This window comes from Dipteris shenzhenensis, chromosome 7, assembly GCF_047967505.1.
Source record: "Dipteris shenzhenensis isolate YYH24624 ecotype China chromosome 7, Dip_SZ_1.0, whole genome shotgun sequence".
Taxonomy (NCBI): Eukaryota; Viridiplantae; Streptophyta; class Polypodiopsida; order Gleicheniales; family Dipteridaceae; genus Dipteris; species Dipteris shenzhenensis.
The window spans coordinates 18,002,673-18,027,944 of record NC_141602.1 but is presented as its reverse complement, the minus strand read 5'-3'; the positions used below and the strand labels follow the sequence as shown (position 1 = coordinate 18,027,944).

The window sequence follows — 25,272 nt, the reverse complement described above, 5'->3', positions numbered from 1 at the left end:
GGGTCCAGCGGATATATAATGTAATGTAAGGCCAGGGCGGTGGCGGCGGGGGTCAAGGTCAAAGTCGTCAAAGATGGAGGGGAAACGGCCAGATCTAGAGGCGCGGCCAATTTAGAGGAGACGGTAAATATCGAAAGCAAAGATTCTGATACGGATATTCAAGTCAACTAAGCGATCGTCACTCTAGCGATCACTCTTCCCAGTCTACTCTCTCACTTTGAAAATCAGCAAACTCATTTTCTTTCTTTCTCTGTTGTTTCTTCTCTCTCGCAAGCTCTCCAGCCTCCCACCATGCCCTCCTCCCGTCCCCCCCCCTCCCCCTCCCTCACCTCCTCCGTCCTTCAACGCTCCACCCAACACCTCAAAGACCTCTACCTCCTTGGCCGTAAATTGGGTCAAGGCCAATTCGGTACCACTTACCTCTGCCTCGAGAAATCCACTGGCCTCCACTTCGCTTGTAAATCCATCGCCAAACGTAAACTCATCTCCCTCGACGATGTCGACGACGTCCGCCGTGAGATCCGCATTATGCACCACCTCTCTGGCCACCCCAACATCGTCTCCATCAAAGGCGCCTACGAGGACTCCTCCTCTGTCCATGTCGTCATGGAACTCTGTGCGGGCGGGGAGCTCTTTGATCGGATCATCCAGAGGGGCCACTACACGGAAAGGCAGGCAGCTGATCTTACCAGGACCATTGTTGGTGTCGTGGAAGCATGCCATTCGTTGGGGGTCATGCACCGCGACTTAAAGCCTGAGAATTTTTTGTTTTCCGACAAAGAGGAAGAATCTCCTCTGAAGGCAATTGACTTTGGTCTCTCTGTCTTCTTTACACCAGGTAACTGAATATATTCATCTCGTCGGGATCGTTGTTGTATGCATCGTCACTCTTCTGAATGAGCATGAATCCATGTCCGGATGTGCAAGCATTTTCAGCCTACGAGTCCTTAAACTACGCTTTCATCTCAGCTGATATCTTTTCTTCAATTAATTCAATCTCAATCTCCCCTCGCAAGTATGAATGGCGTTTTCCAAATAAATTCCACCTTGGAAACTCGGTTTAGAGATGGTGCTTCCAATGTTCTCTTTGAAAGCACTTTACCGTTGAAAATTTTTGGCGAGGGAGCAAGCTTACAGTTACAGGTCTTTTGTTTCCCTTAAGAGTCTTGCTTACTCCCAAGTCCCCTCCATGAAGTCTCCCCTCGCTTATGTAGGGTGAGGCATGATTATTCCCAATTTTCACGCTCTCAACAAAAGGTTTCCTTGATAAAAAAACAAATGCCACGCTACTGATATCCCGTGAATAAATTTGTATGCTCTGCCTTCTTCAAAGCTGGGACCCTCAGCTCTGATTAAATGCCCTTATTTACCTTGTGCTTGAATGGCTGGTATTATTTGAGCTGGACCAACTGGGGAGGAAATCCTCCTCCAAATCCGTTTCTAAGACATACAAGGAGTAGACGTTGTCATTTCTACATATCGTAGGAACAAGGTGTATAATGTATGAAGTATCAAGCTGATGCATTTTGTCGCTGATAAGGATGCTTAGTTTCATCTCAGTATGTCAATAACTAGCATTAACGGCTATGAAAGTTTGTGACTATGCAGTACCTAATTCATGCTTTTGCAGGTGAAGTTTTCCATGATGTAGTGGGAAGCCCTTACTATGTGGCTCCAGAAGTTTTGAGGAAGTCATATGGTCCCCAGGCAGATGTTTGGAGTGCAGGAGTCATCGTATACATTTTACTCAGTGGAGTTCCTCCTTTTTGGGCAGGTAAGGTTTAAAAGACTGTGCATCGGTTCTCAATGAAGCAAAAAGCAACGCCTTATGCCATTCACTTTGAGTTTTCCAAAATGGAATCTAAGCTCATTTGTCTTTTTCTAGAAAATTGGGCCTTGCTTTTGGAAAGGAGGCTGCAGGGCTCGAAATGGTACCTTGTGGGCCCCTTTTGTTTTATGGATCCTTGTCAAGGAAGTTGAAATCCAACCTTCATTTTGCAGTACCCCTCAGTACATTACTTTTGAATAGTAGCTAACGTGTGCGAGAGTTGATACTATGTGGTGCTGAATGAGATTTTAACCAGATTCTCAATCACATTTTAAGTCTTTAGGATCCATCTGAATATGCTCTTTCAGATAGAAGCATTTTGGTAGGTTGTATTTTACATTGAATTTGAATCCTCACATGAGCAGATGATCAAGGAGATGGTTGATCATTGCTACACACCAAGTTTGTAGCCTTATGATTGTCACCTTTGTTGGCATTTTCCATTGAAGAATGGTGGTTCTTTTCTAATTTGTCTTTAACAAGAAGGAACGGCAGCTCATAGACAATTTCTGGCACTGTGAGATGCGTACAATAGCTTGGAAAGGCATCAGGTTACAAGGTGGCCTGGTCTGGCTGGCCCCTGCAGCCTGTGATAGGGCCTTATATAGATGATGGGTTGGGTATGGATTAGGTCAACATCCCCAAGGCTGGCCAAACAGAGTCCCTGGGTGTTAAGCAACTAACAATCCCCAATTTCTGGGGCAATCTACCAGCTTACAGGCCAGCCAAAAGGCCAGCCACCTCAGCCAAACAAGTGGCCAGAAAGACCAGCTGGTCTGGCCGACCAGAACTGGCCGACCAGCTGGCAGGCCCACCGACCAGCTGGCCGACCAGCTAGGTCTGGCCTATAAAGGCACAAGCCCCCACACTCCTCTAGACAGGGACAGGACCTGCAGCTGCTCCTCATCTCCGCCATCCTTTGCTGCAGCCCCGCCTGCTCCATCTACCTCTCCTCTTCAGATCTGCCTTCCCTCTGCCTCTCCTGGCTGCCTCCTCTCTGCCTTCTCTCTGCCTCTCCTTCCTGCCTCCTGGCTGCTCCATCTTCTCCTCCAGATCTGCCCCAACTTCTGCTCCTCTGCTCCAGATCTGCTCCTCTGCTTCAGCTCTGTCCCTTCTGCTCCAGATCCTGTCCTTTTCTTCATCATGTTGCTATTTGATATAATAGCCTGAAGGTTCCTTCCTCAGAGCATGCTGGTTTTCAGCCATTTCCTAGGGCAGCTCTAGCCCTTCATCTTCTTCGTCATCATCGAGCTACACGGAGGACTGCGCTTCGCTCCCTCTGCTATCATCTTTCCTACTATTTCTCTACATAGAATCATCTTTCTGATTCACCTCAGCCACGGTCCTTGAGACACACCGGCTTGAGGTTCTTGTATTCAGTTTTTCATATTACCGACAGGCACTATGTTTTCTGAGTTCCGTTCTTCAGTTGTGTCTGAGTATTGTCTATTTTCTGATCGCTCCACTGCAAACCCTATCGTTTCTCTATATGGTATCAGAGCCATGGTGATCTAAAGACCCCAGATCTCTGGTGATCTAAAGATCCTGCTTCTTCAAGGAGGCCATAGGTACGGGGAGCATCACTCCTATGAACATATCAGTTTCCTCTTCATTTCGCTGCGCACTAAGGGAGAGAACTCCATCCCTCCCTCCCTTTCAGAATTCCATCTTCTACTCCCATCCCTCCCTCCCTTTCTTCCCTCCATCTTCTACACCCATCCCTCCTTCCTTTTTCGGTTTCAGGCTTGACACTCCCCATTCCTTCGAACAAGGAAGGTCATGATCCTTCACCTCTACTAGATCTCCATCGGCATCGACTTCCAGGATCTACAAGTTCTCCCTAGGCGGGACCCTTTCTGTTCAGATTGTTAGAAAATACCCAACAGAGGGTACACGCAGCGGAAATAATGCCCAGGAGATCACACAGTGTGCGGTGTGGGTGTGGAATCACAAACTTCTTTACTTATGTGCATTCAATAGGTGTGCAAACTCATCAATAGACAATGAACCAAACTAGATAGAAAAACCACCAAATAATATATTTCCGTCCACAACTATGGACACAATACAAGAGTGACAGATCCAGAGTCCCACCAATGGTGTGGTCCTCTGATCTTACCACAAAGTCCTTCTCCTATCTGCTGGCTATCTCTAGACTAGAGTCCACGTGCTCCACCTCGAGCGTAAGTAAACTTTCCGTCTAGGATGATCCTCTCCACCTTGCTGTCTGGGAACCAGCCTAGGTGGGCAGCTTCCTGGCTAAGTCTGCAGCCCTGCTAGCACCTCTCTATCCTCCTGAATGTAGGTCCAGAGGGTGGCTACCTGCTGCTCCTTTCTGCTCTGGATCTGCTGCTGCAAGTGATGTTCAAATGAGGCCTGATTGCCCTCTTTATATAGGCCCAAGAGCCTGGCCAGCCAACCGACCCAGCAGCCCTAGAAAGGGCCGACTGCTGGTCGGTTCAGCCCCTTGCCCCTGGCCGACCAAAACCGACCCACAGCTCCCTATTTATGGGACTGTGGGCTGCCCTTTTGGGGCACTCATTACAAGGGCCCTTGGCCCACCTTTCAAGGGCAGATGCCCTATAAATACAGGGTCCAGCCCCCCCCAAAACATACTGCAAACAGTGCACCTCCTGTCCTAGATCTATCGCAATCTGTCCCAGACTGTCTTGCCTCTGCTCCGGGCTTGTTCCAGCTCTAGGGCTCCTGCCTGAGCTCCGTACGTGACCCTGAAACCCGCCGTACAGCAGGCATCTGTAATCCGTACAGATCTGCCATCCTTCCGCACTTTCCTGGCCCTCTGTCCTGCCCATAACAGTTCTAGATGTGCTGCCCACATGCCAGCCATGATGCTGTCTATGTGGCAGCCCCTTTCTCTCTTTTTCTGTTGGGTACTGCCCTAGGTCTCCCTCCCCCATGCTCTCCTCATATGGGGGCTTACAGATGGGGAGGTGACCTTTCCAACACCCCCTCTCACCGACACATCTCGGCCCAATGCCAACACGTCGATGAAAATGCTCGAGTAACTCCCTAGTCGTAGTCCTCTGGAACCTTTTGGTGTCGAAATCTTTTCCTGGCTTTTCATCCAGTGGCTCTTGCTCCACCAGGTCCGGTTCCGCTTCCGCACACCATCCTGGTACACAGGTCCATCTCTGGTAGCACCTCCTGGTACCACCTCCTTCAGTCGCGTTCCCGCCTCTGAACTCGAGCAATCCAGCCGTCACGATCTTCCAGTCGTCCCCCTCATAATGAGTGAACAACCTGGAGTCTTCCAGGCACCATGCTCTGAGGGTCTGTTTCAACCCGTCCTTCCTCTGGCAAGGTCTGCAACCAATGAATATTTCCAGATAACCTGGACCATGAACTCTCGCTGAGTTCTCAAGGAGGTACTCTTCTAGCTTCAGTACTCTTTGTCCACCACCTTCTAGCAATCTGCGTCCGAGATTTGAAGAAGCACTAATACTTCCCCTTCTGCCTTCGAAGAAGGCCAATTCCTTCCAATCTCTTATCACCTGAGACAAATGAAGAGCAAAATCTCCCCACAGCATGCTATAAAGACTCAAATGCAGAATATCAAATACATACCAGATTGTTGTACTGCCTGAATGTTCGCTCTGAAAGCAAACCCTGTACCTCAATGAGGCACCCGCCAAGATCCTGTGTAATCCTGTACTGTCCCCTTCTGAAGTCCAGCATTCATCGGACCATGAGACCCTAGGGGTTTCCATGGAATCCATCCTCGTGTCAGTGTCAACAGCTACACACCTGGAAGGTACCAAGCGCTCCATACTGTCCTTCACCTTCTCAAAGGCATCTGACTCCTCGTCGACCCACATCTCTATGTCAGACATCCTTACTGTGACTTTTGGATCAACATACCCGACCTCGGTAACACTCGGTGATGTCACCAGGAACAACTCTTTGATTACCACATTAGCTTTGGCCTTTCCCTCTGAATCTGAGTCAGACTCCTGTTTGTTTTTCAGATCCGCCTTTTTCTTTCTGCAGTCCTTGCAAAATGTCCGGGCGTATCACAATAGAAACACTTCTTCTTGTGCTTCCTCTTCGAAGTCCCCTCATCATCAGAGTCATTTTTATTGGACTTGCCACTGTTAGGCTTGCCCTTTCCCTTACCTGCAGAATCCTTTACCAGCATCGCCTTGTCGTCTTTGTCCTCGTTGTAGAGCTTCTCCCGAGCTTCCTCCTGTAGCAGTAATGGACACAACTCCTCAAATGTCAGAGGTTTGGTCCTCTGTCCTGCTGTCACAGTCGTAACAAAGCTCTTGAAACTCCAAGGCAATCTCCTCAGTACCATCAAGGCCAGATGGCATGAGTCTGTCTTCTGACCAATTGCTGCCAGCTGATCCCGCACCACCTTGACCTTTGTCAAATGGCTATGTACCGTATCGCCTTCTTCCATATCAAGATTGTAGAGTTGATGCTAAAGAAGCACAATCCGGGAGGTGTTGTCTATCTCGTACAGATCTTTCAGGGTGGCCCACGCCTCTACTGACGTCTCGGCCAACTGGATATGCGGAAGAACAGAGTCCGCCGTAGTCCCTATGATTATTGCCAGGGCATGGGCATCTCTTTCTTCCCAAGCTTCAAGCTCCTCTCTGTCTACTGCCATGAGTACCTTCCCTTACTGTCCACCAAGTCTTCCGACTTCGACTCCTCTCCCGTGGTCAGCTTCCACAACTTCCGAGCCACTAAATGACTCTGGATCTTCACTTTCCAGATCGGGTAATTAGTCCCGTCCAGGTTCCCAGACTCTCCAAAGTTAGGGATAGTGAAAGAGAGAAAACTGGAGGAGGAGGAAGGGATAGCAGGGGCTGAAGAGGCTGTCGACATCTCTGCTGTATATACCACACAGCAAAGTCAACCAAACTCAAATGCAGTAACCCAGAACTCTGAACGCACCTGACTGAACTTGAGTCACCCTCCTTCTCGCAAGGGCACAATCCTCCAGTCGTGGAAGTCGATTCCCTAGAGCTTCTGAATCAGGGTCGTCCTTCAGCAAGGTCCCTGCCTTCAGGCTCCCACACCTGTGAGCCTCCTACTTGGGCTCTGATACCATGTTATCCCACCAATGGTGTGGTCCTCTGATCTTACCACAAAGTACTTCTCCTATCTGCTGGCTATCTCTAGACTAGAGTCCGCGTGCTCCACCTCGAGCGTAAGTAAACTTTCCGTCTAGTATGATCCTCTCCACCTTGCTGTCTGGGAACCAGCCTAGGTGGGCAGCTTCCTGGCTAAGTCTGCAGCCCTGCTAGCACCTCTCTATCCTCCTGAATGTAGGTCCAGAGGGTGGCTACCTGCTGCTCCTTTCTGCTCTGGATCTGCTGCTGCAAGTGATGTTCAAATGAGGCCTGATTGCCCTCTTTATACAGGCCCAAGAGCCTGGCCAGCCAACCGACCCAGCAGCCCTAGAAAGGGCCGACTGCTGGTCGGTTCAGCCCCCTGCCCCTGGCCGACCAAAACCGACCCACAGCTCCCTATTTATGGGACTGTGGGCTGCCCTTTTGGGGCACTCATTACAAGGGCCCTTGGCCCACCTTTCAAGGGCAGATGCCCTATAAATACAGGGTCCAGCCCCCCCCAAAACATACTGCAAACAGTGCACCTCCTGTCCTAGATCTATCGCAATCTGTCCCAGACTGTCTTGCCTCTGCTCCGGGCTTGTTCCAGCTCTAGGGCTCCTGCCTGAGCTCCGTACGTGACCCTGAAACCCGCCGTACAGCAGGCATCTGTAATCCGTACAGATCTGCCATCCTTCCGCACTTTCCTGGCCCTCTGTCCTGCCCATAACAGTTCTAGATGTGCTGCCCACATGCCAGCCATGATGCTGTCTATGTGGCAGCCCCTTTCTCTCTTTTTCTGTTGGGTACTGCCCTAGGTCTCCCTCCCCCATGCTCTCCTCATATGGGGGCTTACAGATGGGGAGGTGACCTTTCCAACACCCCCTCTCACCGACACATCTCGGCCCAATGCTAACACGTCGATGAAAATGCTCGAGTAACTCCCTAGTCGTAGTCCTCTGGAACCTTTTGGTGTCGAAATCTTTTCCTGGCTTTTCATCCAGTGGCTCTTGCTCCACCAGGTCCGGTTCCGCTTCCGCACACCATCCTGGTACACAGGTCCATCTCTGGTAGCACCTCCTGGTACCACCTCCTTCAGTCGCGTTCCCGCCTCTGAACTCGAGCAATCCAGCCGTCACGATCTTCCAGTCGTCCCCCTCATAATGAGTGAACAACCTGGAGTCTTCCAGGCACCATGCTCTGAGGGTCTGTTTCAACCCGTCCTTCCTCTGGCAAGGTCTGCAACCAATGAATATTTCCAGATAACCTGGACCATGAACTCTCGCTGAGTTCTCAAGGAGGTACTCTTCTAGCTTCAGTACTCTTTGTCCACCACCTTCTAGCAATCTGCGTCCGAGATTTGAAGAAGCACTAATACTTCCCCTTCTGCCTTCGAAGAAGGCCAATTCCTTCCAATCTCTTATCACCTGAGACAAATGAAGAGCAAAATCTCCCCACAGCATGCTATAAAGACTCAAATGCAGAATATCAAATACATACCAGATTGTTGTACTGCCTGAATGTTCGCTCTGAAAGCAAACCCTGTACCTCAATGAGGCACCCGCCAAGATCCTGTGTAATCCTGTACTGTCCCCTTCTGAAGTCCAGCATTCATCGGACCATGAGACCCTAGGGGTTTCCATGGAATCCATCCTCGTGTCAGTGTCAACAGCTACACACCTGGAAGGTACCAAGCGCTCCATACTGTCCTTCACCTTCTCAAAGGCATCTGACTCCTCGTCGACCCACATCTCTATGTCAGACATCCTTACTGTGACTTTTGGATCAACATACCCGACCTCGGTAACACTCGGTGATGTCACCAGGAACAACTCTTTGATTACCACATTAGCTTTGGCCTTTCCCTCTGAATCTGAGTCAGACTCCTGTTTGTTTTTCAGATCCGCCTTTTTCTTTCTGCAGTCCTTTGCAAAATGTCCGGGCGTATCACAATAGAAACACTTCTTCTTGTGCTTCCTCTTCGAAGTCCCCTCATCATCAGAGTCATTTTTATTGGACTTGCCACTGTTAGGCTTGCCCTTTCCCTTACCTGCAGAATCCTTTACCAGCATCGCCTTGTCGTCTTTGTCCTCGTTGTAGAGCTTCTCCCGAGCTTCCTCCTGTAGCAGTAATGGACACAACTCCTCAAATGTCAGAGGTTTGGTCCTCTGTCCTGCTGTCACAGTCGTAACAAAGCTCTTGAAACTCCAAGGCAATCTCCTCAGTACCATCAAGGCCAGATGGCATGAGTCTGTCTTCTGACCAATTGCTGCCAGCTGATCCCGCACCACCTTGACCTTTGTCAAATGGCTATGTACCGTATCGCCTTCTTCCATATCAAGATTGTAGAGTTGATGCTAAAGAAGCACAATCCGGGAGGTGTTGTCTATCTCGTACAGATCTTTCAGGGTGGCCCACGCCTCTACTGACGTCTCGGCCAACTGGATATGCGGAAGAACAAAGTCCGCCGTAGTCCCTATGATTATTGCCAGGGCATGGGCATCTCTTTCTTCCCAAGCTTCAAGCTCCTCTCTGTCTACTGCCATGAGTACCTTCCCTTACTGTCCACCAAGTCTTCCGACTTCGACTCCTCTCCCGTGGTCAGCTTCCACAACTTCCGAGCCACTAAATGACTCTGGATCTTCACTTTCCAGATCGGGTAATTAGTCCCGTCCAGGTTCCCAGACTCTCCAAAGTTAGGGATAGTGAAAGAGAGAAAACTGGAGGAGGAGGAAGGGATAGCAGGGGCTGAAGAGGCTGTCGACATCTCTGCTGTATATACCACACAGCAAAGTCAACCAAACTCAAATGCAGTAACCCAGAACTCTGAACGCACCTGACTGAACTTGAGTCACCCTCCTTCTCGCAAGGGCACAATCCTCCAGTCGTGGAAGTCGATTCCCTAGAGCTTCTGAATCAGGGTCGTCCTTCAGCAAGGTCCCTGCCTTCAGGCTCCCACACCTGTGAGCCTCCTACTTGGGCTCTGATACCATGTTATCCCACCAATGGTGTGGTCCTCTGATCTTACCACAAAGTACTTCTCCTATCTGCTGGCTATCTCTAGACTAGAGTCCGCGTGCTCCACCTCGAGCGTAAGTAAACTTTCCGTCTAGTATGATCCTCTCCACCTTGCTGTCTGGGAACCAGCCTAGGTGGGCAGCTTCCTGGCTAAGTCTGCAGCCCTGCTAGCACCTCTCTATCCTCCTGAATGTAGGTCCAGAGGGTGGCTACCTGCTGCTCCTTTCTGCTCTGGATCTGCTGCTGCAAGTGATGTTCAAATGAGGCCTGATTGCCCTCTTTATACAGGCCCAAGAGCCTGGCCAGCCAACCGACCCAGCAGCCCTAGAAAGGGCCGACTGCTGGTCGGTTCAGCCCCCTGCCCCTGGCCGACCAAAACCGACCCACAGCTCCCTATTTATGGGACTGTGGGCTGCCCTTTTGGGGCACTCATTACAAGGGCCCTTGGCCCACCTTTCAAGGGCAGATGCCCTATAAATACAGGGTCCAGCCCCCCCCAAAACATACTGCAAACAGTGCACCTCCTGTCCTAGATCTATCGCAATCTGTCCCAGACTGTCTTGCCTCTGCTCCGGGCTTGTTCCAGCTCTAGGGCTCCTGCCTGAGCTCCGTACGTGACCCTGAAACCCGCCGTACAGCAGGCATCTGTAATCCGTACAGATCTGCCATCCTTCCGCACTTTCCTGGCCCTCTGTCCTGCCCATAACAGTTCTAGATGTGCTGCCCACATGCCAGCCATGATGCTGTCTATGTGGCAGCCCCTTTCTCTCTTTTTCTGTTGGGTACTGCCCTAGGTCTCCCTCCCCCATGCTCTCCTCATATGGGGGCTTACAGATGGGGAGGTGACCTTTCCAACACCCCCTCTCACCGACACATCTCGGCCCAATGCTAACACGTCGATGAAAATGCTCGAGTAACTCCCTAGTCGTAGTCCTCTGGAACCTTTTGGTGTCGAAATCTTTTCCTGGCTTTTCATCCAGTGGCTCTTGCTCCACCAGGTCCGGTTCCGCTTCCGCACACCATCCTGGTACACAGGTCCATCTCTGGTAGCACCTCCTGGTACCACCTCCTTCAGTCGCGTTCCCGCCTCTGAACTCGAGCAATCCAGCCGTCACGATCTTCCAGTCGTCCCCCTCATAATGAGTGAACAACTTGGAGTCTTCCAGGCACCATGCTCTGAGGGTCTGTTTCAACCCGTCCTTCCTCTGGCAAGGTCTGCAACCAATGAATATTTCCAGATAACCTGGACCATGAACTCTCGCTGAGTTCTCAAGGAGGTACTCTTCTAGCTTCAGTACTCTTTGTCCACCACCTTCTAGCAATCTGCGTCCGAGATTTGAAGAAGCACTAATACTTCCCCTTCTGCCTTCGAAGAAGGCCAATTCCTTCCAATCTCTTATCACCTGAGACAAATGAAGAGCAAAATCTCCCCACAGCATGCTATAAAGACTCAAATGCAGAATATCAAATACATACCAGATTGTTGTACTGCCTGAATGTTCGCTCTGAAAGCAAACCCTGTACCTCAATGAGGCACCCGCCAAGATCCTGTGTAATCCTGTACTGTCCCCTTCTGAAGTCCAGCATTCATCGGACCATGAGACCCTAGGGGTTTCCATGGAATCCATCCTCGTGTCAGTGTCAACAGCTACACACCTGGAAGGTACCAAGCGCTCCATACTGTCCTTCACCTTCTCAAAGGCATCTGACTCCTCGTCGACCCACATCTCTATGTCAGACATCCTTACTGTGACTTTTGGATCAACATACCCGACCTCGGTAACACTCGGTGATGTCACCAGGAACAACTCTTTGATTACCACATTAGCTTTGGCCTTTCCCTCTGAATCTGAGTCAGACTCCTGTTTGTTTTTCAGATCCGCCTTTTTCTTTCTGCAGTCCTTTGCAAAATGTCCGGGCGTATCACAATAGAAACACTTCTTCTTGTGCTTCCTCTTCGAAGTCCCCTCATCATCAGAGTCATTTTTATTGGACTTGCCACTGTTAGGCTTGCCCTTTCCCTTACCTGCAGAATCCTTTACCAGCATCGCCTTGTCGTCTTTGTCCTCGTTGTAGAGCTTCTCCCGAGCTTCCTCCTGTAGCAGTAATGGACACAACTCCTCAAATGTCAGAGGTTTGGTCCTCTGTCCTGCTGTCACAGTCGTAACAAAGCTCTTGAAACTCCAAGGCAATCTCCTCAGTACCATCAAGGCCAGATGGCATGAGTCTGTCTTCTGACCAATTGCTGCCAGCTGATCCCGCACCACCTTGACCTTTGTCAAATGGCTATGTACCGTATCGCCTTCTTCCATATCAAGATTGTAGAGTTGATGCTAAAGAAGCACAATCCGGGAGGTGTTGTCTATCTCGTACAGATCTTTCAGGGTGGCCCACGCCTCTACTGACGTCTCGGCCAACTGGATATGCGGAAGAACAGAGTCCGCCGTAGTCCCTATGATTATTGCCAGGGCATGGGCATCTCTTTCTTCCCAAGCTTCAAGCTCCTCTCTGTCTACTGCCATGAGTACCTTCCCTTACTGTCCACCAAGTCTTCCGACTTCGACTCCTCTCCCGTGGTCAGCTTCCACAACTTCCGAGCCACTAAATGACTCTGGATCTTCACTTTCCAGATCGGGTAATTAGTCCCGTCCAGGTTCCCAGACTCTCCAAAGTTAGGGATAGTGAAAGAGAGAAAACTGGAGGAGGAGGAAGGGATAGCAGGGGCTGAAGAGGCTGTCGACATCTCTGCTGTATATACCACACAGCAAAGTCAACCAAACTCAAATGCAGGAACCCAGAACTCTGAACGCACCTGACTGAACTTGAGTCACCCTCCTTCTCGCAAGGGCACAATCCTCCAGTCGTGGAAGTCGATTCCCTAGAGCTTCTGAATCAGGGTCGTCCTTCAGCAAGGTCCCTGCCTTCAGGCTCCCACACCTGTGAGCCTCCTACTTGGGCTCTGATACCATGTTATCCCACCAATGGTGTGGTCCTCTGATCTTACCACAAAGTACTTCTCCTATCTGCTGGCTATCTCTAGACTAGAGTCCGCGTGCTCCACCTCGAGCGTAAGTAAACTTTCCGTCTAGTATGATCCTCTCCACCTTGCTGTCTGGGAACCAGCCTAGGTGGGCAGCTTCCTGGCTAAGTCTGCAGCCCTGCTAGCACCTCTCTATCCTCCTGAATGTAGGTCCAGAGGGTGGCTACCTGCTGCTCCTTTCTGCTCTGGATCTGCTGCTGCAAGTGATGTTCAAATGAGGCCTGATTGCCCTCTTTATACAGGCCCAAGAGCCTGGCCAGCCAACCGACCCAGCAGCCCTAGAAAGGGCCGACTGCTGGTCGGTTCAGCCCCCTGCCCCTGGCCGACCAAAACCGACCCACAGCTCCCTATTTATGGGACTGTGGGCTGCCCTTTTGGGGCACTCATTACAAGGGCCCTTGGCCCACCTTTCAAGGGCAGATGCCCTATAAATACAGGGTCCAGCCCCCCCCAAAACATACTGCAAACAGTGCACCTCCTGTCCTAGATCTATCGCAATCTGTCCCAGACTGTCTTGCCTCTGCTCCGGGCTTGTTCCAGCTCTAGGGCTCCTGCCTGAGCTCCGTACGTGACCCTGAAACCCGCCGTACAGCAGGCATCTGTAATCCGTACAGATCTGCCATCCTTCCGCACTTTCCTGGCCCTCTGTCCTGCCCATAACAGTTCTAGATGTGCTGCCCACATGCCAGCCATGATGCTGTCTATGTGGCAGCCCCTTTCTCTCTTTTTCTGTTGGGTACTGCCCTAGGTCTCCCTCCCCCATGCTCTCCTCATATGGGGGCTTACAGATGGGGAGGTGACCTTTCCAACACAGATGTGTCTTGATGACTGTTGTTTCGAATTCTTCTAGATTCATGGAGGCGGGGATAGACTCCTCTCTCCTGAGGTTCAAGATCGCACACACTGGATCACTGTTCAGCTACGACCTCTTCCTTTGGTGAAATCCTACCATCTCTGGATTATCAGTGCTACTTCGACATATTTGTTCTTTACCTTTGCTTTTCCCTGCACCTTTCAGTGTTGAGAGGGGGTGGCTTATTCTCTCAAACTTCACAGTACTCTTATTTCTATATGGTATCATACGTGTAACTCAGGCACTTGAGGATGTGAACAATTCCCTTGCAAGGGCACTCCTCTTGTGACCTGCTATGCATTTTTTGCATTTCATCTATAGGGCATTTCGCAGGGATAGCCACCACCACCGTCGACATCCCTACACGAAGCTCCAAGCACACAATGTCTGCCCCTCCAAATTGGCAATTGAGAGGGGGTGTTAAGCAACTAACAATCCCCAATTTCTGGGGCAATCTACCAGCTTACAGGCCAGCCAAAAGGCCAGCCACCTCAGCCAAACAAGTGGCTAGAAAGACCAGCTGGTCTGGCCGACCAGCTAGGTCTGGCCTATAAAGGCATAAGCCCCCACACTCCTCTAGACAGGGACAGGACCTGCAGCTGCTCCTTATCTCCGCCATCCTTTGCTGCAGCCCCACCTGCTCCATCTACCTCTCCTCTTCAGATCTGCCTTCTCTCTGCCTCTCCTGGCTGCTGTCTGCTGTGGTTGAGGTTGAAGTATCAGAGCCTCTATTTCTAACAACACCTGCCTCTCGTGCTGCCGTCTTTTCTTAATTGGAGGATGCGTCATGTATGGATTGTACCTGTTGTACACATAAGCTGCATGCCTATATTGGCATACTGCAGCCGCAGGCTGCCATCTGCTGCTTTGACCCACTTTTTGCCCAAGGTGTTTGTCATGGACATCTGCAGCCCACGGCATGGCTGCCTAGCTGGCAACAGCCCATAGCAATAGCAGTTCAGGCCCACACAGGCTGCCAAGTGGCCTACATAGGAGTAGTGGCAAAGCTGCAAGAACAGCAGTTGGCTGACATCAGCAATACAGAAGCCATATGACAGATACAATTGCAGGAAGGGCTGCAGAATCCAGATGGCAGCAGAGGCCAGCGCTGACATCAGCAAGGCAAGTCAGCCCTGCCAGGTTAGCTGACAGCAGGCCAGGCCAGTATATGGCAGATCTGCCCACAGACCCATTTGGCAAGTAGCCTGCCCTGAAAATTATATAAGGGGTATTTACTCTCCTTGTTGGACATCAGATGTGGAGCCAAGCAGAGGTAATTCAGCTTTTTGGCAAGATATAAATGCAGAGATATTCTCTTTCGATGGGGGACTGCTGCTACCCAATCCTGCCATTCATTTACACACACATACTCACAGCAAAGAGCACATGTGTTGTATTATCCCTTACAGTTCAGTTTTCCGTGAAAGTCAGTAGGTAATAGGGGGGGGAGAGAGAGAGAAAGAAAGAAAGATATATTAACGTCAACAGAAGCCCTCGCGGGGCAATGCGACCAAACACACATCCAAAAGGGAGCTTACAATATCTGGATATGACCAGAAATTAGAGGAGTGCCCATGGCAACTCAGCTCTAAGTTATTATAGCAGCCTATCCCTAGATTTTTTCTTAGAAAAAACTATAGAAAAGTGGCCTTCATTACATCAGTTTAAGACTGAGGGTCTTTAGGTTTGGATTTAAAATCCCTGATTAATGCTACTCCATCTCGGTAGACAGCCCATTTTCCAGCTTTGCGTGCATCTTTCACTTTAGCTAGTTTTGTGTTCCGTTGCTTGAGCTGAGCTGAAGTAAGCTCCTCTGATATCCAAACTCGGGTACCCTTCAGCTTATTTGTCTGTCAGAGAATCTTTGTTCGTCTTGCCCTCTCATTAAAATGTACTTGAAGTTGTTTTCCCTTGCGAGTGACACTGTTGATGTCTTTGGTATTCCATTCAACTTGTGGTATATCTTTATTGAGACAAGTGATGCCCTCTTCTTCATAAAAAAAGTATTCCTCTTCTTCGAGGCAGCCAAGGCAGTCCTCTGGCAAACCCCCAATGCGTAGTGTTTTCCTATTGCTCACTATAGCTTCCTGTTCTTTTACCTTAGCATAAAGATCTGCTTTGTCGAGCTTGGTGCTAGCCATAGTGATAATTTCCTGCTTGGCTGAGCTAACTTCATTGGTGATCATCTCTTTGACCGTGGAGACAAGTGCAAGTGCGGGTGGAGATGTGCTGCATTTTTGTATGACTTCTGAAATGATGTCTTGTTTCCCATTTTGCTCCAGCTCCTTCACTTTCGTAGTTAGAACTATGACCATTAGTCGGAGCTCCTTGACTTCCTGGTGTAAGAAATATATCTGTTCCTGGGGGTCAGAGGCAATCCTCCTCTTATAGTGCAATGCATAGGGGTTGGGTGTCGATGCTGAGGCCGCTACATCAGAATAAGAAGGCCTCTTCAGGGTTTCCATGGCCTTGATGAGTTTAAGGCCCGAGAGAGAGAGAGAGAGAGAGAGAGAGAGAGAGAGAGAGAGAGAGAGAGAGAGTATTCCTGAAATAGGGAGGCACAGTCAAGGTTTGTAGGTCAGATGCACTCTGGCGCAAATCCCATAATGCTAGAGAACGGCTTGAAGGAGGCATTCTGATTTTTTCTAAGGATCTTGCATAGTGCGGACAACATGTGTCAAACAGGTCCTCCAGCTTCTGAAGGACAATCAGTTGTACATCAATGCCAAAAGAAGTAGCTTCTTTTCGGAAGAGCCCCCAGGTGTTCATTTGGAGATGCACTATTTGGGCTACAATTACCCCAGGTGTTCGTTTGGAGCCAGAAAGAGTCAGGGACATTGTGTTGTGGGAGGTGCCTACCACGGCACAGAAGGTCCACATGGTTATTTGTCAAGCGTATAGAAAACACATGAAAGTCTTGGAGAAAATTGCAATCCCCAACACCAACTTACTCCAAGTAGTGAAGAGTAAGAAACATCCCATCCATTTAATCCAGAAGACCTTACGGCCTTCGATCTTCTGAGAGGAAGTAGTTACAATAACTCCATGTTTATCTTTGGCTCAGCGTGACCAGCCATTTGATGGCCAATGCATATGTGATCAGAGCAGTCTTGGAGAGTGTTTACTCCATTGCGTTCGAAGGACAGAAGTTGATTCTAGCTGAGACCAGGCCTTCAAAATATGAAAGCATTTTTTGTATGGGCAGGAATTATTGTCAGACAGGTCACCCAGCATTGAAGTGGTTACAAATGACGCCACCTTCCCCCAGTGAGACGGGAGGCATGGTGATTTGCATTTCCACATGCATGAGCCTATGTTCATAGCCAGGTAGAACCAATCACCATGATGCTCCAGATTTTCAGGTTCGCTGGTACAAGGTCATGTTTGACAACCAGCTATGATTGGTCGTTCTATACGAAACGCCTTTGCGTGCTGTCCCAGTTCTACACCGCTCTACTTCACTATGCACATGATTCAGCAGTCAAGCGAGCTGTTCCAAAAACTAAAGGTTCCTCAGAGTAACTTTCTTGGTCTTCTCCAACCCCTTGAGAGTCTTAATTAGTCCTTAGAACAAATCATCACGGATTTTGTGACATACCTTCCACCAGCCATTGATTTGAGGAACACCATGTGCATGACAATTGTGCAACAGGCTGTTTCTCTGATGATGGTATTCAATGTGTGGCATTCCGAGAGCCATTGTATCCCGATCGAGACCCCAAATTCGCCAGTCAGTTTTGGGGAGCTCTTCTGGACAACTTTGGTACCAAACTCAAATTTTCCAGCAGCTTTCACTGTCAGTGCGAGGGTCGAACAAAAATCTACAACCAGTTGGCTTCTGACATACTGAAGTGCTATGTTGTCGATACACAGACTTAATGGGAACAGTTTCTTCCATTGGTGTGGGGGATACTCCATGACACCCATTCGACCAGTGTGGCCCAAGGATTCCGGCCATTCTGCCTTTGGCAAAAAGCTCAAGTCCCTTCTTACCAGAACATCTTAGAAGGTGTATGAAGCTGATCACATCATTGAGTCATATAAGCAGATCACTGCATCTGTCAAAGACTGCATTGCACAAAGCACATGATTCCTACTAGACACAGACCAACAAACACCATCAAAATGTTGGCTATAGGTGAGAAAACCCATACCTGCTCATGTGGTAGTGTGGTGTTGCATCATTGATATGATGGGTAGTATTCGAGAGTGCTGCTCCTGTGTTCGTACAAGATACCTTGTATCGTTAGAAGCTTGATAAGCAGTTATAAAATTTAATTTCTACGACACATTCAGTATGTTTTTAAACAACTACTGCATGGGAGTGGTTGTGCTTGTGTGTTATTAAAGTGACAACAAAGAAGAGCTCCATATGAGGGAGCCTTTTTTATGAATTAGTTGTGCATATGTTTTAGTGGATTTTAGTTTCAAAAAAAGATTGAGACCAACGATAGTATATTTTTCTTAACAAAATTATGGATGACAACTGCAAGAAGACCTAATCCACAAGGAGGACATGGTAGTTTTACTATTGTAACTCATAAAGAATTCTTTATCGGTGCAGTAATACATAGTCCGCATGGGGGAAGTGTGTATTCTCTCATTTTCCAATAGAGTCAGTCGTACATTGTACTCTCACTCTCACTCTCTCCCTCTCTTTTAGCTCGGATGTCATGGGCATCTACAGCCCATGGCATGGCTGCCTAGCTGAAGCATCCCGTAGCACCAGCACGCCGGCAGTTCAGGCTCACTCCAGCTGCCACGTGGCCTATGCAACAGCAGCAGCAGGCTGATGTCAGCAGTGTGGTGGCTGATGTCAACACTGTATGGACAGGTGCAGGTGCAGACAGGGCTGCAGACAGCAGCAGAACAGTGAGAAAATGCCAGTGCTGACATCAGCCACCAAAGTCAGTCGTGCCATACTGATGTGGCAGGTTGGCTGACAGCAGGTCAGGCCTGTCTGTGGCAGATCTGGCCACAGACCCAGTCAGCGTTTAAAACCTATGTAAGGACTCTTTCCTCTCCTCATTGAGCATCAGATTTGGAGCCAGGTCTCCATAGCTACAGCCCTCGGCCAGTAGCGGTTCCAGCCCTAGGCAAGAACCCGATGCCCTGCCCAGCAGCACAGGGAAGAGGGGCAGAGGTGTAGTGCTGCCTCTCTCCATCTTCCACCTACAAGAAGGAACAGCTCTTCACCTACAAACAGTAGCCTCTTTGGCAACAGTGGTAATTCAGTCTTTTGGCAAGATATAAATACAAGAATACTCTCTTTGGAGGGGGAAACTGTTGCAACCCAATACTGCCTCCATATACACACAGATACTCACAGCAAAACAGCACTTGTTGTGTATTCCTTTCATTTACAGTTCACGCTTTAATGTGGTGGTCCTTATCACAAACGGGAAAAGAGCCTATTCTTCAATGGTCCAAATTTGTAGAGCACCTTAAGGCCACTTTCATGCCTCCGAGGCATGAAGAAGAATTGACCTTCCGTTGGGAAAGGTTCAGGCAATTCGATAATGAGAATAACGCTGAATTTACAGCTAGGTTCTGGAAACTCTCTTTAGAGTTACCTGAGAAGAGTGAGGATGATAGAAGGAAGAAGTATTTAGCAGCCCTAACCCCGAAAGTGAGATATGAGGTTGAGATGTTCAACCCAACCACCTTGAAAGACCTCACTAAATTGGCTGAGATTGTTGAGAGGAAATTGAATCCTCGTAAACCCTTCAATAAAGGAAAGGAGAAAGCTATTGTACAAAATGTTAACATCCAATCACATCCTGGATGGATACCATTTCCTTCCATGACTGACGATGAGAAGAAAAAGCTAATTAAGGAGGGTAAATGTTTCGGATGTAAGAAACATAAGCTAGGGCATCCATGGCATAAATGTCCTACTCTATTAGCCAAAATTGCAAAAAGGAAAGGCAAAGCATCCAAGCAGGAGGGTGAGGCTTCTACCTCCTCATCCCAAGACTCTACGGTGAACGTAGAACCAAGAGTAAATGCTATCCATTCAGCCAACACTGGTGTATGGATGTGTGAACTGAATAGAGAGTAGACATATTCATTGTGGAGTATAGATGGAGAAAAATCCGTGTAGAGCGTCTGATAGGATGAATAGGGCTGAAATAAAAGAGTTGGAAAAAGAGATTGAAGGTCTATAGTTTCTATAGACTAAGTAGTTCTCCATCGCAAAATCATCTATAGCCAAAGTCTATCTAGTTCAATAACACATTTGGGTGAGAGAATCGTTTTAATACTGACCGATTTGTTGAGAATATGTTTCAATTTATTGAGCAGGTTACTATAAAGAGATTTCAGCAGCTTGGTATTCAGAAGAGAATTTTGAGTATGAAGAGATATTGAAGAAGCACTGCAGTGGTACTTCTGCATTTTGAATATTCAGCATTAAGAGGAATCAGAACTTGAAGATTATTTGCAGATTATGAAGAGGAGATAAAAATGCAGAAGTAAAAGAGAAAAGTGTACGCAAGAGAAAAAGACAAGAGAGGATCTAGAAGAGGACTTCTGCCCATTCAAGCAAGAGGGAGTGTCATGACAAGAGAATCACTAATCCGTGATTAGTAGACATTAAAACATTATTATATATTATACGCCAATGGTGTAACATGTATATGTATTTATGATGGACACCGACCGATTTGTTATGGCGGTGGATCATCTTAGTAGATAGGACTAGTCGAGTTGGAGCCACTGCTTCAAACGGCATCGAATTTGGACATGTGATACTCATTCTATTAATAAAAATGTGCACACATGTGTCTAGGTCCTAGGGGCAATAGGAAGGGAAGGGTGCATTAAGGTGCATTGAATGGTAGATGCATGGGTCATAGGCTAAGGGTAGGTGTAAATGGGAAGATGGAACTTGAGTGATCTCAAGTGACATTAATGAAAGGGTATCACCCTTTCATTGTGAATCTCATGTAGCATTCTTCATTCACCTTGCATTCATCCGCCATCTCTCACACACCTTGCATGTAGGTCGAAATAGAACCAAGTACTCTCACGAGGGCGCTCTTCCCCATTGGAGGGCCAATCGGCATTCAAATTCTGCATGCATTGCACACATTTGCATTCTACGAGAAGGCTGGTTCTTCACAATCCCAACGTTTTCTTTTTTGCACAACGAAATAAGCTTCTTGGAGCAATTCCTTTCCGAGAAACAAAAACATTCTAATCGAGCCATCTTCAGCAGCCTTGAACTTGTAGGCTGCACATCACAGGCTTGGACTATAAACAAAATATTCTCGAGGGGAGTGGGGGGGGAGTTGCAACCCAATCCCGCATTCCCCACACATTCTAACTGAACAAAAACATTCTAATCCAGCCATCTTCAGCAGCCTTGAACTTGTAGGCTGCACATCACAGGCTCGGACACTCTCTACTTGGGGGGGGGGCAGTTGCAACCCAATCCTGCATTTCCCTCACATTCACTCACAGTTGAAAGCACATGGGTATTTGTGTTTTTCATTTCAGTATATGCTTCCACATTATTGGATAGCTAACAGAGAGAGAGAGAGAGAGATCCCTTGTCTTTTACATTGTATAAGGGCTTCAAACATTCTTTCCGGTTCTTGTGAGGTATAAGTTAGGGAGAGATGTCTAATGTATGGTAACATCACCTTTGGAAAATCAATCACAAGCAATGAGATGCTTTCCAACTCCAGCAATGAGTAGGCCCACAAGAAGCGGGATTTCCCTCACTTCAAGAAGCTGTGAGAGGAGGTGGCCATGACAATTGGCCTAGTATCTCAGCAAAGACCACTCCTGTCATCATTAGGAGATCGAGGGTTAGCAGAAGGGGAACCTCATTCATTTTGGTGGTCAAAAGGTCTTTGAGACCAGTTTTGGAGGTCCACAAGACATCATCTACTTATGCTTCTGTCCTCAAACACAGTAGCCTTGAAAGGAGCATTCTTAGGCAAGCATTTTGAAGATTTTTGGGTGGGCTGACAACCGGCACCGACACAACAGAGATCATTGTGGAGCTCTTTTTTTTTTTTCTCATTGTGGAGCTCATTGGTGGCAATGGTTTAAAGTCCGGCATAGTTATTAGAAGAAAGGTCTGGATCTTTCCATTCTAGCAATTGGTTCCAAGTCTACTTCTTGGCTTTAGGATGTTTCTCCTAGGTACTTGGTCTCAACCATTTGAGTTATGTCGAGGTGGGGAGGTGTATTTGGTCTACGCAGTGCTGCCACAAAAACCTTCAGACACCATGCAGTCATGCCCTTAGGTTTTGCAGGTACTTTCAACAAGATGATGCTGCAGATGGTCTAGTCTTTGTGCTTCTTGAGGACATTCTGAAATTTTCAGAGGATCCTGCCCAGCATAAGCATCATGTACGACAATTCTTCGAGCTCTTCAAGGACAGTCAGCTATACATCAACGCCAAGAGGTCCAGTTTCCTATCTGGGGTGCATTATTGATTCCACTAGCGTCCCATTAGAGTTTGACAAAGTCAAGGATATTGTGGAATGGAAGGTGCTCACCAATGCACAAGAAGTACGCATGTCCATGGGTATTTTCCAGGCCCACCGCAAGCACAAATATCTATCACTAATTTGTTACAGGGGATGAAGAGCAAAAAGCAGATAATCTGCATCACTGTAAAAAGGACTTACAGCTTTGGATTTATTGAAGAAAGCAATTACTGGAGCCTTAGGCTTGACTTTGGCGCAATGGTATCAGCCATTTGATTCAAGGACTGATGCCAGTAACTATGCCATCAGTGCAAAACTGGGTAGTATGGTCACCCCATCGTGTTTGGAGGATACCAGTCGAAACCAATTATTCCGTATATGATAAAGAGCTCCTCGTAGTTATTCATGCCTCCAAACTTGGAAACAGTACAGACCAATCACCAAGCCTTGGAATGTCTGCAGACAATGCCTGTATCTCAATGGTCGGATTATTAGGTCTGGCAGAGTCAGTACAGAAATCTCTTTAGCTGCAGTTTTGACATTTATGTACTAGCCGAACTCGACAGACAGACGTATGCCGTAAGTGAGGTGTGCCCCATCATTTTAATTAAATATTTTGTGCAAAAGAAACTGAAACCTAAAATAATTGTGAAACGGGTATGGAAAAAACATGAGACACCACGTTGGGTACTTTTTAAATTTTTGTCAATCACTTTCATTTTCATTATTTTCATTGGCAGTTGAGTAATGTGCTGTTTTGTGCCCTGCAGAGACGGAGCAAGGGATTTTTGAGCAGGTACTTCGGGGTTACCTAGATTTTGATTCAGACCCATGGCCGCACATCTCAGAAAGTGCGAAGAACTTAATAAGAAACATGCTTAATCCAAATCCTGCAGCACGTTTTACTGCTCACCAAGTTTTATGTGAGAACACAAACTTTTTCTGGCATCAAGGCATGATTTCGTTAGAAGCTACCATTTTTTTGGCTGCTTGTTTTGATATGTGAACTTACATCTCCATCAGGTCATCCATGGATTCAAGAAGATGGTGTGGCCCCAGATCGTCCTTTAGACCCTGCTGTACTATCTCGAATGAAACAATTTATAGCGATGAACAAGATGAAGAAAATAGCATTGCGGGTGCTTGTCCCTATCTTTTCATCCTGTAATGTGAAATTACCTCGGATTTCCAGTGTCTGCAATTTATACGTTTTCAACTGTCAGCTCTGATTCTTGACTTTGGGAGGTATACAATGTGTGACAGATTTGCTGTTTTTATTTAGGTCATAGCAGAGAGGTTATCGGAAGAAGAGATTGCTGGATTAAAGGAGATTTTCAAAATGATGGACACAGATTGCAGTGGTGCAATTACGTTTGATGAATTGAAGGCTGGATTGGGAAAGCTTGGCTCTGGTCTGAAGGACCATGAGATTCAAAGTATAATGGATGCAGTATGTTATTTCCTTTCCATTGTGGATGCTTGTGCCCATTATGTTTTCTGGTATCCTTTGCGTCATTAAATTGTAACTGCCTCCGGATTTTCATGTACAACATAGTGATGTGGAAGCCAATAGTGTCATAAGCGACCGTGCTAGTGACCATGAGAAAATTGACCATATTAGTGGCCATGAGAATATATTTATCTATCCCGATATGATTGTGTTTGTTGATGTCTGCGATGTGAGCTGCTTAGCTACTGGGAACTAGAACTGACTGCAGCTTCTTACCTGGCCTTTCTATTTACATTTTATCTTGTAGGCTGACATTGACAAAAGTGGCAGCATAGACTACGAAGAATTCATTACAGCAACTCTTAATCTTAACAAGATTGAGCGAGAGGAGAATCTGTTTGCTGCATTTTCATATTTTGATAAAGATGGAAGTGGGTATATCACGGTTGATGAACTACAACAGGCCTGCCTTGAACATAAGATGGGAGATACAGAAATTGAAGAAATGATTCGAGAAATCGATGAGGACAATGTACATAGCTCTTTTGCCTTCCACAATGATGGCTTGGGGATTCTAATTAAAACTTGCTTTTGTATATGATAATGTATTCTATTTGGCAATAATCCACATTCGTGTATGCCTGCAGGATGGAAGTATTGATTACAGTGAATTTGTTGCCATGATGCGAAAAGGCAATGGTGGGATAGGCAGAAGAACCCTTCAAAAGAGCCTGAGGGACACCATAATGCTCGAGGTTTCATAGCAAGGTTTATAAGGACCATGTCTAGGCCTTTGGAAGAGAGAAAACCTTCCAAACCTACAGTGTCCCTAAGGAGGGAAGTTACAAAGAGTTGACACTAGATTTTGAGTCTGACATAGTTCAAGAATGTGTAATATTTTTGCATCTTAGAATTCAAGTTTGAGAAGCAATAGCTTCTGTAAATCTGTTTCCAATTTCACGAGAATTTTCACTAATGATTGATTGTTTCTAATTGCGGTGCTGGGGTTCCATTTCAGCTTTTTTAGGCAGTGTGCACCTTGACCTACTGCTATAGACAAGGTGAGACACCAGAGCCCCTTGTAAATCTTTGAAATGGACAGAAGATTGTGATGTGGTGCGTTATGCTTGGAAAGCTGCTGTACATTCAGAAGGTGATGGCTTCCAATGTCCCAATATGATCGTAGTACCGATGTCAAATTCATTTCATGCAAGGCTAGTAGTCTGCCTTGGAGTTACGCCATGTATACTCGAAAAACACATTATGCCCACTCACCCAATTGCCATGTGCTTCATAAATGTATCGGAAAGATCAAATTCCTGTATTTGGGAAAATTTCAGTGGTGGAGATAATTTGTCACACCATCAAAATTTGATTATCTTTTATTTGAAATGTGGATGTGTATGTAGAGCTTTTTTTTAAATATAAAATTTGGGTTCTTTGTTTTTGGGTTGGAGGGGGGAATCGGAAATGCTTAATGACACATTTTGTCAAGATGCTTGTCGAAAATTGCATTCTAAAGCACCAATATGAGCTTCAAAAGAAGTCGGTAGTAGTTTC

General features: G+C 47.4%; 1 protein-coding gene across 1 annotated transcript; it reads left to right on the top strand.

Annotated features, from left to right (window-relative positions):
• The first annotated feature begins 219 nt into the window (after positions 1-219).
• LOC147900031 (calcium-dependent protein kinase 13-like) lies at positions 220-24,656 on the top strand. The gene is made up of 7 exons (XM_087377579.1): positions 220-838; positions 1,631-1,774; positions 23,033-23,185; positions 23,286-23,401; positions 23,545-23,712; positions 24,020-24,244; positions 24,360-24,656. The coding sequence occupies exons 1-7, from the start codon at positions 292-294 to the stop codon at positions 24,474-24,476; spliced, it is 1,470 nt and encodes a 489-aa protein (XP_087233705.1). The 5' UTR covers positions 220-291; the 3' UTR covers positions 24,477-24,656.
• Positions 24,657-25,272: the final 616 nt, after the last annotated feature.